The 16,200-nt window shown below is 53.3% G+C and overlaps 1 protein-coding gene across 6 annotated transcripts in view; it reads left to right on the top strand.

Moving 5' to 3' along the window:
• The window catches only part of POU6F1 (POU class 6 homeobox 1), a 73,597-nt gene extending 57,788 nt beyond the window's left edge, over positions 1–15,809 (top strand). For 4 of the 6 annotated variants that reach the window (XM_049694107.1, XM_049694106.1, XM_033436278.2 and 1 more), the window contains 9 exons: positions 243–438; positions 3,977–4,098; positions 4,988–5,213; positions 5,734–5,987; positions 6,612–6,740; positions 7,366–7,569; positions 10,445–10,586; positions 11,161–11,329; positions 12,454–15,809. In XM_049694107.1, the coding sequence (XP_049550064.1) occupies positions 243–438; positions 3,977–4,098; positions 4,988–5,213; positions 5,734–5,987; positions 6,612–6,740; positions 7,366–7,569; positions 10,445–10,586; positions 11,161–11,329; positions 12,454–12,799 (1,788 nt within the window). In that variant the 3' untranslated portion in view covers positions 12,800–15,809. The remainder of the gene's footprint in view (positions 1–242; positions 439–3,976; positions 4,099–4,987; positions 5,214–5,733; positions 5,988–6,611; positions 6,741–7,365; positions 7,570–10,444; positions 10,587–11,160; positions 11,330–12,453) is intronic. The other 2 variants (XR_007470021.1, XM_049694108.1) reach the window with 2 other exon arrangements.
• The last annotated feature ends 391 nt before the right edge of the window (positions 15,810–16,200 follow it).

The raw sequence follows: 16,200 nt of genomic DNA, 5'->3' as shown, positions 1-16,200 counted from the left end.
GCTTGTGTCAGGCCCTTCTCCCTGTCACCAGGGCCTACTTTCTCCTAGTACCTCCTTCCCTGGAATCAGGGAGCTGCAGTCCGCTCCAGGCTCTGGAATTCTCACAGGGCACACAGTCCTTGAGCCAGGAGGTCTGCATCCTGACATGCTCTCTCCTCTCTCCCTCAGCCATACCCAGAGCTCCGGTTCCCCAGGGCTGATCCGTCCCTCCCCCCAGCAGTGTCCCTGTCCTCTGTTTGCAGGTCATCGTGATGTCAGGCCATGAGACCATCCGAGTTCTGGAGGTTGGAGTGGATGCCCAGATCCCTGCTGAGGAGGAGGGCAAAGCACTGGAAGGTGTGGCCGCCGAGGGCTCCCAGAGCGGAGGCCCCACCAAAGCCGGTGAAGCTGCTGGTGAAGCTGGGCCAGACAACCCAGACTCCTCCGCAGAGGCAACTGGTACGAGGCTACCTGCTCCCATGTGGCATTGCTCCGCCTGAGTCCCCTCCTGTGTTCCCCCCTGGAGAGCCAGCACGAAGCCGGAGGGGGCTAGGTGGCTTTAGGGTCTCACTGTCATCCTGTCCACTGGACAGCCCCTGGTCACAATCTGTACTGTTGGTCAGTTCCTAGGCCACTCCTTGTCCCTGGAACTTTAGCTCTGGTTTCAGTCACTTACAGACCTAAACTGGGATGGGTCAGGGTGAGGGGATTGAATTAACCTCAGAGAGGGCTGCCGGGTCTAAACCAGACCCTCAAGCTCAAGGCGGAGAGGACTAAGCCTTCAGGATGCTGACGGCCCTTCCAAATCAGTACCTTTTGTGGTAGAGCTGGGCGGTGCCAGGAGTTGGGGATGGGAGGCCATCACACCCACCTTGGACTAAGGATGTGTGTGTTAGGGAGGGCCTTGTAGAATCCCAGCCCCTCACTCCCAGCTGGGCTGGCATGAGTCTAGCCTGGTGGGCTTATTTGTGCTCTTATTCTCCAAAGATGACTTCAGGGCATGAGTTTGATTCTCCTGCATGTGGAATGTATATGGCTGATTGACTCACGCTGTCTCCCCTGATGACCCTGCAGTACAGCTGTGAGACCGCCTGGGCTGTTCTAGAAGCTGGGGCTGGTCCTAGGCACTGCTCTCTGGGCACAGGGCACCCTTTCATTGACTTTCCTCATTAACACCTTATTAACACCTTTTGCAGGAAGCCTGGGGCCTCTCTTGCCAATTCCCCCAGAAAGCCATGATTCATCTCCCCTTGCTTTCTGCTGAACTTCGCCCCTTCCCTAGATTGGAGATGTGGTTGGGGGAGAGGGTGTGGGCCAAGAGGGGGAGACAAGAAGAGAGCAAAGAGAACAGGCAACTCTTTAACAAAACCCCTGCCAGATCTCACCTCCCTCGTTCTACTCGCAAATCAGTGTGCAGATCCATTTGGGACCCTGGTAACCCGGGTTATCTTTTCTCCTTTTGAGTAAAGGAATGACAAGAGAGGTGACCATTTTCCCCTAGCCTGGAAATGTTCTGCTTCCTTGTTGAGGCCAGGATGAGCCACCACCTGCTCCCATGGGCCAGTGCCCTGGTGAGCAGACAGGAAAGACAAGGATTCTCCATCTCGGCCACCCTTTCCATTTCTTTCCGGGTTTATCCACAGTGCCTTAACTTCCTTTTTTACCCTTTCATCCATCTTCCGTATCTCTGGCGCCTTAATTCTGCTCCTTATCCAAAACCTGCTCTCAGGAATTGATCAGAGATCAATTATTTACAACTTAGCGTGAGTGTTCATGGTAGTGTGCATCTTCTTCCAGAGGTTTGTATACTTAAGCTTTTCACCAAAGTCTTCTTTATAAAGGAATTTCAGTCATTGTCAAGCAGGGAAGGGTGGTATGTTGATGGTACCTCCTAAGGAGCTGCCAGCTTAAACTGTGGCTTTGGCGGAACGTTTCTGTGTATGTAATATTGAGAAGTGTTTCCTCTTAAAACAAAATAAAACTAAGTAATAGGAAACTTTCAGGATGAAAAAAGAATCTAGTGATTTGTGTCACTCTAAATTATTACCCAAACCTTGTCACACATGCACATTTTTATAGGTGTGGCCCCTGAGGGCAGGCTAAGTAGCATGACACTTACCACCGTATTGTTTCATATTCCATGTCCTTTATTGACAGATTCACTCATCTGATTCTGGTTTTGGCTATTATCAAACTGTCTGATTTTTCATTGTCATAAACAGTGCTGCTTTGAATGGCCCTTTAATTTTATTTTTCTTTGAGGTGTAGTCCACCCAAATTCCTTTTGAAGAGAAGCCAATTGTTTACATAGGAGGAAGTCATCACACGGAAAAATACAAAATCTTGCCGTCAATGAGGGAAAAAGTAATTGGCTATGAGGTACCACCTATGCCTATTAAGCCAGAAAAATAAATAAACAGTGATAAAACCTAAATTGGGTGGTGCTGTGGAGAAACAGGTACATTGTTGATGGTGCTGTAAACTGGTTCAGTCTTCCTGAAAAGCAGTCTAGCAGGAAGCTACAAAAACCCTAAATGTAGGCAGACCCTAGGGCCCATGGTCCTACTCTGGAAATACAGCATATCCTAATGAAATGACTGTACACATGGTAAGCTTTCATCACTCGTGTCTATCACATTCCCATTTCCTCAGTTTCCTTTTTAGGTTTCATTACACTTTGTCAAGCAAAATATTTTTCAAATTTCCAGAGGTTCAGATTATCCTTCTCTGATTTTTTTTTTTCCGATAGTTAGAAATGTATCTCCCCTTCACAGTGGAGATAAATCTGCCATTTTGTTTTCTTTAGTATTTTATAAGGCTTTTGTGGTCATTGCTTGTCTCTTTCATTCTTTAAGCAATCTGGATTTTTAAATTATATACTGTAAACAGTCTAGTCCTTCGTTAGGTTGGTGCCTTTCCAGATTAAAACACAGGCTGGGAATGCAGCCGTGGAAGGTTGTCTAGTTCAGTGGTTCCCACTTTTTCTGTGTGCTGTATCACAAGGGAGCTTAAAAGGAAAAGAGAGAGATGAAAGGTCCCTGGCCTCCACTCCTGGACATTCTGACTCAGTAGGCCTAGACTAGGGCCTGGAAACCTATACCCAGTCAGTATTTAGAAGCCACTGGTGTGATGAACTGGGAGATCGGGATTGACATATATACACTAATATGTATAAAATGGATAACTAATGAGAACCTGCTGTATAAAAAAAAAAATTAAAAAAGAAACCACTGATCTGGTCGAACACACAACACCTAGATTCTCTTTAATGTCTCACCATATATTAAATAATAACCCCTCTCGGCATTGTTGTGTGGCTTTAAGGAGGTTTCCTGGTACGGGTCCCAGTACCTAACTAAATCCAGGTGGCAAGAGGAAGCTCTCACCTGGGTGAAAAGCTCCAATGCATAGGAAGTTCCTTTAGAACTTCCTAGAAGCTGCTCACCCAGACTTCAGACCTCAGGGAATGGCAAGAAGAAAAGCTGCCTGGCCCGGAGAGCCCCGTTAATCCTGAGTGTATCCAAGACATGTCACTTCCAAGACTTCACCCTACAGGAGTCCCGCCCCTTCCCCAAGCCAGCACCTGCCTCCAAAAAGTAGCCTGAAGGTTGAACAATGATCCAGTTGCTGGATGAGCCAGTCGATCCCATTGATTCTAGCTCCTTCTCTCCCTGACACATGTTCCTTTCTGCTACTGATTATGTGATAGGTCCTAGCATCCTACAGAGCCAGGAGATGAGAGACTGATACCCAGCTGTGCCTGGGTCTGCATTTTCTTCATCCGCCTGTGAGAAGAGGGTGGCCTACCTTCCAGGTCTGGCACAGGGCTCTCCAGCCTCCTAGTCTCACTACCCATAGCTTTTGGGAAGCTGCCTCTGTGGGCCAGGGAAGGCCAGTGATTAGCCTCGGGTTATGCAGAAATACAATGGAGGGCTGAGGGTCGTCACACTCACCCAGGCTCACTCCTTGTCCCTCTTTGTCCCAATGCCACTTGAAGTGAAGTCACTCCCGGGGATGCCTCCGAGCCCTGCCCCTGCCGTTGCCACCTTCAGCCAAGCCCCATGCCAGCCTCAGGCATCGCAGACCCTGACACCGCTGGCGGTACAAGCTGCCCCCCAGGTAAGGGCCACCCCAGGGAGCTGGACAGAGGGCAGTGGGCAGGAGCAAGGCATGGGATAGCCAACATGGGCTGGCCGTGGGATCTGGGAACTTCATGAGGCAGGACGGGGAAGGGGCTGTGGCTTGAGGGAGGGAGTCTCCTACTAGGTACCCCTGGCCTCTCCCCTGCCCCAGATCAGGCCCCCTGGGAAAAGTAGATCTGCATTTGCCAGGTAATCTCCTTGGGTTCAGGAAGGATTATAGAGATTACATTAACTCCTTCAAGTCATCTAATGACTAAGTGAGTGAATACCCTTGTCAGCCCCTCTAGGGGATGCCTAGAAGAGTTCATGGATTTTTGGTCCTCATTTAGAGCCAGGGGCAGCCCCAGCTCAGTGAGAAGCTGTCTCCAGGGGCCTCCAGGCATGCTGAGCTCCCTGTGACCTTTCACTGCAAGCACAGTTCTCCGAGGCATCCGTCAGGATTGTCCTCCATCAGAACCTCCCGGAGGCCCCTGTGGGTCTTGACCACTTGGTTCCACCAGCCCCTGCCCCCTGCTTCCTGGCCACAAAGCATTGGTCCTGTGGGCAAGGGCCCGGGGAAGGCTTGGGAGGCACCAGACCGTGGTGGGAGAGGCCTGTGACCCTTCGTGGCCCTTGAGCAGGGCTAGGCCCTGTCCCTGATATGAGCTGCTTCTCTGAAGGCGGTATAGTCCAGTCCAGGTGCCCCCTCGGGCGGGGTTGGGCCTCCAGCTAGGGCTTGTCTCTTCCCCGCCCTCATGCGGCCTTTTCCCACTGCCCTCAGAATGCTTTGTGTGTGCTCAGCTGGGTCTGAGAGACCCAGTGTTTGCGCTGTCGATGTTGATTTTGTATTTTTTCTTTTCTTTCTGAAATCTCGTTTGCTTTTGCAGGTCTTGACTCAGGAAAACTTAGCCACAGTTCTGACAGGAGTTATGGTTCCAGCAGGGGCAGTTACTCAACCTCTTCTTATCCCCATCAGTATTGCAGGTCAAGTGGCTGGTCAGCAGGGGCTGGCCGTGTGGACAATTCCTACAGCAACCGTGGCTGCCCTCCCAGGACTGACCGCTGCTTCTCCCACGGGGGGAATTTTCAAGCCACCTTTAGCCGGTCTCCAAGGTAACGGCAACTCTCCCCAGGACTGCACCAGGCTCCCCACCACCTTACACTACCATCCCTGCACGTGTGCTTGCCATGTTGGACTCCAAACCCGCGGCCCTCCCAGGGCGACAGCCCTGGAGTCTGGATCTGGTGTCCCAGGCACCCAGCCACAGAGCTGCTGCACCACCTTGGGACTCTAGGCCATGGTACCCTGCTGGCCCAGCAGGCCTCTCTTCCTTCAGCCAACTGTCTGAGACTACCCCTCCCCCCTACGCCAGAACTCACCCCGTGACCAGCCTCCTGAGAAGGACTGCAAGAAGATCCAACTTCTGGTTTTGAATCTGCACCTCTCCAGGCCCAAGGGAGGGGGGATGAGAGAAGTTGGCGTGTGCCGCCCCCGCCAAGATCAAGTGAATCACAGCTGCCTGTCCCTCCTGCCCCAACCCCCCCTCGTTCTCGTGCCAGATCCCTTGGGATTGGAGCCTCCCTGGGCTACGGCTAGGCGTTTGAGCACCTCTGTCTCTGCCTTGCTCCGTAGCAGCTGCCGTGCTGAACGCCGCTCTCCCGGCACCTGTACAAGCTGCCCCACCAGCCCAGGCCTCCTCGCCCACCCGGCCCCAACCGCCAGCCCAGCCCCAGACGCTGATCCAGACCCAGCCGCTGCTGCAGACCACACCTGCCATTCTGCCGCAGCCCACTGCTGCCACCGCGACTGCCCCCACCCCCAAGCCAGTGGACAGCCCCCCACAGATCACCGTTCAGCCTGCAGGCTTCGCGTTTAGCCCAGGAATCGTAAGCTGCTGCCCCCACCAGGGGCTAAACGGGGATGGACCGAATCTCTGGCCAAGGGTGAACCTGACCCTTCCCTCGGGGGAGGAAGGAGGTAGAGGACCAGCCCCCTGAACACGGCTCTCTTGCAACACTTCGGCACAGATGGGCTCCTTCTGAGGCCTTCCCCTGCAGCTGCCAGCCCATCCGTCCCAGACAAGAGCAGACAACCTCTGCCAAGAGGGCTGGGCAAATCCTCCAGAACCTGAACCACTGGACCAGCCTTGGAGGGTGGGATGATGTCTGGGGATTGCAAACTTGTGAGCTGTCGCTAAGGTGGAGTTAGAGGCTGTTAGATGTGACTAGAGTCACATCAGCCCCTCCAGTCTGGCCTTTCTACTCTCCCAGGGCTAGCCCGAAAGATCAGCCAGAGTTACTCCTCCATGACTGCGACCCCGCCCTTCCCTGCTCACCCCCTGCAGCCCCTGGCCCTGGACACTGTTCAGCTGGTGGACTTGGGCCTGCAGCCCACATTTACCTCTGCCCAGCATCCATCCCCCCTGCCCCAGTACCCTCGGCCCTCTTCCCTCTGCCTTGGGCTCTTTCTCACCCCATCGCCTCTGAGCAAGGCTCTTCCTCCACCCACAGATCAGTGCTGCTTCCCTCGGGGGACAGACCCAGATCCTGGGCTCCCTCACTGCAACTCCGGTCATTGCCAACGCCGTTCCCAGCATGCCGGGGATCAGCAGTCAGATCCTCACCAACGCTCAGGGACAGGCAAGTGGTCAAAGCCAGGCTGAGGGGTGGGGACTGGTGGAGATGCTGGCTGTGGACGAGGGGCAGGACGTGGGCTGAGGGTCATGCGAACTCAACTAGGGTGACGAGCTGCTGTTCATACCTCTTGTGTGACAGCTCTCTGCTGATGCTGAGGCCAGGCAGGGGCGTAGCCCCCATCCAGCCCTGGTGGTACTCATTCTAGCCGGGGGTTTTCGTTTACGGAACACTCGCTTTGTGACCAGCCTCTGTGCTAGGTGCTTTCTCGTACATTATCCCACTTCTTTTTGAGTACACACCTACTGCGTGGAGATTTTTATTCCCGTTTTACAGGGGAGAAGGCTGAGGTTCAGAGAAATTAAGCCGCACCGTTAAAATGTGGCAGAGCAGGGATTCACATCCAGATCTGTCTGAATGCACATGCAAACCTACTCCTGCCCCACCACGGCTCTGGAGAGAGAATAAAGGAAGCGGCCCCTAGAGTGGGAATCCTTCACTTTCTTGTGAGGAAACAGGCCCAGAGGGGTTAAGTGATTTGTCTCAGTCCCTTCCTGCCAATGTGGGGATTTGGGGTGGGGGTGGACCCGGACGCTGCCCTCACACTTGGGGTCCCTATGTTTCCCCCCAGGTTATTGGAACACTTCCGTGGGTAGTGAACTCGGCTAGCGTGGCGGCCCCAGCACCAGCCCAAAGCCTGCAGGTCCAGGCTGTGACCCCCCAGCTGTTGTTGAACGCCCAGGGCCAGGTGATCGCAGCCCTGGCCAGCAGCCCCCTGCCTTCTCCCGTGGCTGTCCGGAAGCCAAGCACTCCTGAGTCCCCCGCTAAGAGTGAGGTACAAGGGCTGGGTTGGGGGATGGGGGCAGGCAGTGCCGTCTGGCATGGGTGGCCTCCCTCCAGGCTGTGAGCGGGACGACACTATTTCCTGAAGCCCCTGGGAAAGCAGGGCACCTCCCCAAAGCGGGGGGGAGGTTCCAGGGTAGAAGGTTCACACGAGTCCACGCATTCTCTGCCTGGGAAAACAGCACCACCGTCCCCTGACCCCTTACCTACACACACCCAGCATGTGTATATGTGCCCTCAGAGGTCAACAGCACTCTGAGAAAGCCAGGCAGGGGTGGTCAAAGTAAACTGGGCCTCGGCCAGCTCCAGGGTGAACAAATCGCTAGAAAGGCCCTGGGAGGTTCGTTCTGTACCCTCTCCCCCTTCACCCCTTCATCCCTCCACCCCTCCGCCCTGCACTGTGGCATTGATTATTCATTTATGTGTTCATTCTAGGAGCAGTTTTTGAGTGCCTACTATATTCCAGGTGCCGAAGATGTAGAGCTGAATAAGATGCCCTTCCTAACCTTAGGTAGCCCAGCATCAGAGACAATTATAAGTCAGCGTGGCAAAGGCTGTGATAGGGTCAGGAGAAGGTGCTTTGGGAACCCAGAGGAGGGAGCTCTCAGCAGACTGGGGAGTTTGACAAGCCTTCGTAGAGTAGGATACTGAACTAATCGAAAGGGATGAGTTGGATGAGAGAGTGTTCTACCTCCACAGAATTGCAGGAAGTACAGTGTGCCAGAGCAGAGGTTCTCAAACGTGAGTGTGCGGCAGAACCAACTGGAGGGCTTGCTGGGATGCAGATTCCCGGGCCCGACCCCAGGGCCTCTGAGTTAGTAGGTCTGGAGTGGCGTCCAAGAATTCACATCCCTAACGAGTTAGTGGTATGTAGCTTCCCAGCTTCATTGAATAACCTCTTAGCCTCATCTATAAAATGGAGGTGATAAGAGTACCAACTTCAGAAGGTTATGAATGTTAAAGGATAGATTACACATAAGGCAGTTTATACTCTGGTACGCAGAGAGCACTTGAAAAATGGTGCTTTTATTGTCATCACTCATATTAGGTAGTGGGGAGTCGCGGGAGGGTTTTTAGCAGGGAAGCGGCTGATTAGATTTGCAATTAAAAAATTCCCTCCGTTATCCAGGTGGAGTCAAGAATTGGACTGTGGTGAGACTTGAGTCATCGTCCCTGTTAGGAGACAGCTTAAACAATTCTAGCCAGAGACAAGGAGCTCTGAACAAGGCCCTGGGGATGACGAGGGAATGACTTGAAGCTACCAGGAGGTAGAATTCAGGGAACAGGACCCATCCTAAAGGAATCTGCACTTTCAGGAAGCTTTAAAAAAAATCATACTAGGGCTTCCCTGGTGGCGCAGTGGTTGAGGGTCCGCATCCCGATGCAGGGGACACGGGTTCGTGCCCCGGTCCGGGAAGATCCCACATGCCGCGGAGCGGCTGGGCCCGTGAGCCATGGCCGCTGAGCCTGCGCGTCCGGAGCCTGTGCTCCATAGTGGGAGAGGCCACAACAGTGAAAGGCCCGCATACCGCAAAAACAAAACAAAACAAAAAAGAATCATACTAAAAATACTAATTTCATATATTTATAGTTTCTCCTGATTATAAATTCGATACATGTTATTTATAAAAATTCTAACATTATGTGTGATGTCAAAAGGTAAAAATCCCTTCTAACGCTACTTCCAGAGATGACTTCTGTTGACAGTTTGCTTTATATGCCTCAAGATTTTTTTTTTTCCGGGTAATTCATATGTCTTTTTAAAGGAATTATTCCATAAAAACTGTTTTTCATCTTACTTTTTTTTCTTTCACTTAGCACTGTGACTCGGAGCTCTTTCCATGGCAGCAGTTAAGAGAGAAACCTTATTCTTTGTCATGGCTGCACAGTATCTTAATGTAGAGAGGTCTCAGAAGTCATTTGCCAGTTCCCTATTAATGGATATTTGGGGCCTGGAGGCTCTAGAATCAGGTTTAGGTTTCTCCTTTTTTTTCTTTTTTTGCAGTACGCGGGCCTCTCACTGTTGTGGCCTCTCCCGTTGCGGAGCACAGGCTCCGGACGCGCAGGCTCAGCGGCCATGGCTCACGGGCCCAGCCGCTCCGCGGCATGTGGGATCCTCCCGGACCGGGGCACACCCTGCATCGGCAGGCGGACTCTCAACCACTGCGCCACCAGGGAAGCCCCGAGGTTTCTCCTTTGAGGGCAGAGATTTGAGAGCAGTTATCTCAAGGGCGGACACTTGTTGGGGCTTTGACCAGGTGTGCTGAACCTTTCTGAGCCTCTGACCTGCCCGGGTCATAGGCAGCAACAAGGCCCCGGCTTGGTGGGGCACGTTCTATGCTTATTTTGGAGGTCATTATCATTGGGTGGGTGCTAATGCGTAGCTTCTAGTCTTGCTTTTTGGTGGGGCACACGTAGGAGTGTGCTGGGTGAGTGAGGATTCCATGCCCACTTTTTTAAAAAAATTAATTAATTTATTTTTGGCTGTGTTGGGTCTTCGTTGCTGCATGTGGGCTTTCTCTAGTTGCGGCGAGCGGGGGCTACTCTTCGTTACGGTGCGCAGGCTTCTCATTGTGGTGACTTCTCTTGTTGCAGAGCACAGGCTCGAGGTGCACGGCTTCAGTAGTTGTGGCACCCGGGCTCAGTAGTTGTGTGGCTCGCAGGCTTAGTTGCTCCACGGCATGTGGGATCTTCCCGGACCAGGGCTCGAACCCGTGTCCCCTGCATTAGCAGCCGGGTTCTTAACCACTGCTCCACCAGGGAAGTCCCGCCATGCCCACTTTTGCCCTGCCTCTGGCCCCACCAGAGACTCCACCCCCTGAAACAGGCAGGCGGGCAGTGGGGTTTGTTGGCGCTTCTCCTCGCAGGTGCAGCCCATCCAGCCCCCGGCAGCCATGCCCCAGCCAGCTGTGGTCATCGCCAGCCCAGCCCCAGCGGCCAAGCCAGCTGCCTCTGCTCCTATCCCGATCACCTGCTCAGAGACCCCTACTGTCAGCCAGCTGGTGTCCAGTAAGTGGCTTCTAGAGAGGCTGTGGAGAAGGGGAGAGGCATTTATTTGACCTCATTAGATGACCTCATCAGATGACGCTCTCCTTAATAAACTTCCTTGAGTCCACAGGGGAAGGGCACAGGCCCATTGCCAGGAACTGGCTTTCTTATTCTCATTCTGTGGAGCTGCATTCTATGCATGATGATGGTGGAGGCTGCTTAGCCAGCTGTCTGGCTGCTTCTCTGAGAAGCCAAGCCATTGGCTGTCTCCCCTATGGTCTCTCACCCAGCATTTGAGGAATGTGGATGGCCAACAGGTGTGCTTGGGGCCAGGCTGGGGAGAATGGGGGAGGGTCAACAGTTAGAGCTGGAAGAACTTGAAAATAGGCCTCTACCTCTATGCACATTGGTCCTGGCCCCTTACCCCCAAGTTTTATATGTCTTGGGGACAGGGGTGATGAGGGTCTTAAGGGTACATAGGTCTTTTGTCAAATGTCCTTATCCCTCACTACAGCACCAGGCTAGGCCAATGGGCAAGATAAGCAGTGAAGGTTGTCTGTCTTACACACACCCCTGCCCCCTTCCTCTGGCCTAGAGCCACATACCCCGAGTCTGGATGAGGACGGGATCAACTTAGAAGAGATCCGGGAGTTTGCCAAGAACTTTAAGATCCGGCGGCTATCCCTGGGCCTCACGCAGACCCAGGTGGGTCAGGCTCTGACCGCGACGGAAGGCCCAGCCTACAGCCAGTCAGCCATCTGCCGGTGAGTAAGGCTGCCTTGGACAAGGTCAGGGCACTCACAGGGGCCCAGGTGATCCGGCCCTTTTCCATATTCTCCCTGGCTTCCGCCCTCTTCCGGACAAGGAAAGCTGTTCTAAGGGTAGACATGAACACCTCGAGTAGCCAAAGTCTTTCTGGGGGCCCTCTGAAGTTTAGCCCCAAATCCTGAGCATTTCTATTGTCTTTTATGGGAAAGCCAGGATCATGATCCACTTAGGAATCCTAGAGGGACAGGAGAACAACTTACGAAATTAGTCACAAAAGTGGGAACTTCAGTTCTGGCTTGGTTCTCAACTCTAACCCACTATCACCCCATCATGCTCCCATCTCCCCCTCTTTTGAGGCATGACTATAAAGTGATGTAGCTGATTTTTCTGTGTGCAGCGTACAGACCAGTTCTGGTGCCGGTATTAAAGGAGGGGTAGGGAATTCCCTGCCGGTCTAGTGGTTAGGACACTGCTAGGGTCCCAGGTTCAATCCCTGTTCGGGGAACTAAGATCCCGCAAGCCACGTTACGTGGCCCAAACCAAACAAACAAACAAAGAAAAGAAATGAAGGATAGCCGAGGGTTTCAAACACGAAAAAACACACGGTTCAGGGATGGCCAAGAGGTTTCATCTGCCCGCCAATTATATAGATTAGACTAGAGTGACTATTAGACTACCGTGGCATGTTGGGAATTCTGTAGTCGCATCGGGGCTCAGCCAGAAAGAGTATTCTGTCTTAGAGATGCTGCAGTTGGAGGAGGACAGTACTTGCGGCATCCGTTTGGCATCTCTGGAGGCCTCTCGAGATGACTCCTTAAAGGACCTCACCCATTTGGATATGAAAGTTCTGGAATGGTGCTCATCAAAGCAGTTGCCCTGTTATCATCGCACTACTGAACCGAGGCCATGGGAATGATCTCCCTGTTATGACCTGGGATACAGGACAGTCCGAGGAGTCTGGGCTTGGCCGAGCCAGGGCGTTTTAGTGGGGGTGGTGAGGGGAACACTGAGCACAGCCCCACCAGCCCCAAGAGGAGCAGCCCCTTGTGGACAGCGCTCACGCCCGGTGTGGGGAGTAAGACACTCTCACTGTTCCTTCCTGGGCTTGGGTCACCTACAGGTTTGAGAAGCTGGACATCACGCCCAAGAGCGCGCAGAAGCTGAAGCCAGTGCTGGAGAAGTGGCTGAATGAAGCCGAACTCCGGAACCAGGAAGGCCAGCAGAACCTGATGGAATTTGTGGGAGGCGAGCCCTCCAAGAAACGCAAGCGCCGCACCTCCTTTACCCCCCAGGCCATAGAGGCTCTTAACGCCTACTTCGAGAAGAACCCGCTGCCCACAGGCCAGGAGATCACCGAGATTGCTAAGGAGCTCAACTATGACCGGGAGGTCGTGCGGGTCTGGTTCTGCAACCGGCGTCAGACGCTCAAGAACACCAGCAAGCTGAATGTCTTTCAGATCCCTTAGGGCTGAGCCCCCAGCCCTGTGTTCCAGCACTTTGTACCTTCCCTTGGCACCCGGCTGCAGCCACCGCCCTGCGGCATCTGTCATTCTGCCACACGTGGCTGTGTTTGCCCTGGGTCGTGAGACTACACTGTGCGCCTGTGTTTCAGCCCCCTCCCCCTCCCCCCATATCGTCCACATCCTGGGGAGGGCAGTGGGGCCCGTCTGAGACCTCCAGGCTTGGGCATGGTCACGCCAAGGGAGGGGATTTGTGGTGTCACTTGAAGAAGCACTTTGCTAATGTGGTTTTTGAAGGGTGAATTCTGGTTGGGAACCGGAAACTCCCCTCTCTGGGGCAGGGCTGCTGCAGCCTCTGAGGGCTGCTGCAGCCTCTGAGGACGACTGGCCATTAGCTCTTGTTTCCGACAGCATTCTCTTTCCACTCTCCCTCCTCCTTTGCTCCTCTGGCAGGTACGGTGGCTAGTCCAGCAGAAACACAGCCTCACACCCGCCCCCCGTCCCCCACCCTCTGCCTGCAGGTACACTGTCCCCTGAAAGAACCCAACACATACAATTCTGAAAAGGGTGATGCGCTGCTCAGAAGGTCAGATGCCATGTCTGCCTTGACCTCAAGGTCAGAAGGTTTCCACAGCCCTGGGGCCAGAACATGTGATCTCCTCTCCCCATCTCTCCCTGGTTCCTTTGGGAGGGTGGAAAATTGCCGTAAAACAGAATCTTTTCTTTTGTAAATCATGTTGGAAGGAAGCAACAGTGAACTCTAGCTGTCCTGGAGTTGACCTGGGTCTATAGCAGGTTGGGAACTTAGTAAATAAGGCCATCTGCCCAGATTTTAATCTGATCTCTGTCCCTGGCCATCTCCACATCAGAATGGTGTGGTTAAGAGAGCTTGCAGCCTGGAAAATCCTCCGGCCCAGCTAAGCAGGCACTGGGTTGGGGGGTGGGGGGGTGGAAATGAGGAAAGGAATGCTGACTCTCTCTTGTCCTCACACTCACCGCCCCCCCAGTCCTGGGCCCTTCTCAGAAGCAGCAAATTAAACAAGAAGCCAGACAGCAAGGCCCTGGGGAAAAAAAGCCAAGATCCAGAAAGAGCTGATGGCAGCCCTGGAAGGTCTCTTTGTGGAAAGTGACTTAACTCTAATTTTCTTTGGAACTTGAAGTCTTGGATACTGGAGGAGAAATCTAACTTTGTCCAGAGTCTTAGACCACGTGTTTGTGTAAGCAGTCCCCACAGTGCGCTTCTAAGCTAAGAATACCCCTGGAGCAGGCTGGGGTTTGCCTTCAGAGAGGGTAGCTATGGTACATTGGGGGTTGGCATCTCATCCGAGCTGTTAAGTGAGTTTCCCAGCCTCACTGTGGCTGGGCCTCCCCTGGAATTCAGTAGGGGATCAGGAGAGCACTGCAAGGTTTGCTGAGATGAGCCCAGACATGCTGTGTAGACTAGACTTAAAGGGTCACACACAAGTCACAGGGGTGAGCCACCCCCTCCTTTCACAACTCCTGTCCTTACAGAGCCAGGTCTCTAGGTCTCTACAATAAACCCTGAAGAGGTGACTGCCAGGCGAGGGCACATCACCACCTCTGTCAGACACTGGTGCAGAGCCTAGCCTCGCTTCCTCTGGCATGCTGTGTTTCCTTTCCTGCCTGCAGCTGCCCCCTCCCAGGCCCTACAAAGCCAGTGTGGCCGCCCTCTTGGTAGCTCTGCCAGTGAGAAGGCAGTTGTGTGTCCAATGGCCCGCTCCCGCCTACCCCACGCCACTGCATCCTGACCAGCGAAACGTGCTCGAGTGTGGTGGAGGATGAGGAAGCAGGTGGGCACCTTGTCTGCCCCAGCCTCCCGGGAGAGACTACGTCTCCAAGGGTAAGGCTCCGCACTCAAGTTCAGGGTTATCAACCTGTCTCAATGAGATGACGAGCTCACTTGAGAGGGGTGTTGTAAACAAGTTTTCAGTAAGAATAAAGTAGTGCCAGAGTTTGTAAAGGATTCAGTCACTTATAGTTCAATAAATTAGACAGATATGGGTTTTTACCCTCAAGCCCTTGTGTTCAGATATGCTTTCTTTTTTGGGAGAGACAGGTGGGTCGTGGCTGGTGCCCTGGGAGTAGCATATAGCCCAGGGCGTGTCTGTGGCAGTGGATATGCGGGAGGACACCATCTGTCCTGTGACACGGCAGGAAAAAGCGGATGCACTGCTGCTCTAAATTAGGCCTGGCCATGCTTTCTTAGCTCCTCCCGCATCTAAATGTGTCTTCCCAAGGCTGGGCTAGAACTAAAGCATTTTTTCCTCTGCTGGAATGACGAGTCGGTCTTTCAGAGGAACAAGTCCAGGGGCAGAATGTTTGCAGGCTGAATTCCCCAGGCAGGGGGGTACAGGATGCCCCTGAAGTGTGCCCAAACCAGAGCTCACCGGCCTGATCTCTGCTCTTGTTTCCCCTACCACAGGGCCCCCAGAGAGCAGCAGTGGCCCTGAGGTGGGTTTTTTGTTTTGTTTATATTTTTGTTTTGAGTAGCATCAGGTTCTGAAGGGAGTTGATATCAATTTTGTTTTGAAAGCACCTTTCTGGTTATCAGCCAGATCTCAGTGGCTCCCTTACCATGGAAAGGCAGGAGAAAGGGCAGAAATGGCTTAACTGTTTGCATGTGTTTTGTTTGTTATTGTTTCAAAGACCAAAACTTTCTATGGCTTAATGAATTGGCTGGGGCCTTTGACCCTGCACTAATCAAGGCATTTTATCCAGGTGGGGTCCAGGGAAAGAATTCAGTCCAATGGGTTAAGGAACCCATTTGACTTTGGAATGAGAGACCCTGACATTTTTGTGTCCTTGGAAATCCAATCACCTTCCGATGCCTAGATTCCCTTCCTGTCTCCTAGGCCAGGCTCTGACGCTGAGGTTCTGACTGATCCCGGACGTGGGACAAAGTCTGCTGAGAGCTGGAGTGAGGGGTCAGGAGGGGAGAATGGGGGAGAAGCACTTGATGTAGTTGTGTGGAATAAACGGTATTTTTTCTTTTGTACTGGTCTGCTTGTTTCTCTTCTACCTCTCAGGGTGATGTGAGGGAATCAGTGTCAGAGACCAGGGGAGGAGCTGGCTTTGCTGTCAGAGTCTGTGGCCGGGAAAATCCCATTGCAAGAGGATCAGTGCCCTGAACTCCTACTTCCCCGCCCAGGCCCTCCAGCCGGGACTCTCCTCATTGGGTGCAGGGTCAAGGGGATATGCCCTTTTTTTTTTTTTTTTTTTTTTTTTTTTTTTCGGTATGTGGTCCTCTCACTGTTGTGGCCTCTCCCGTTGCGGAGCACAGGCTCCGGACGCGCAGGCTCAGCAGCCATGGCTCACGGGCCCAGCCGCTCCGCGGCACGTGGGATCTTCCTGGACCGGGGCACGAACCCGTGTCCCCTGCATTGGCA

The sequence above is a fragment of the Orcinus orca genome, chromosome 11 (genome assembly GCF_937001465.1).
Source record: "Orcinus orca chromosome 11, mOrcOrc1.1, whole genome shotgun sequence".
NCBI classification, from domain to species: Eukaryota; Metazoa; Chordata; class Mammalia; order Artiodactyla; family Delphinidae; genus Orcinus; species Orcinus orca.
The sequence above is the reverse complement of the archived record's forward strand: the minus strand, read 5'-3'. Positions and strand labels throughout refer to the sequence as shown.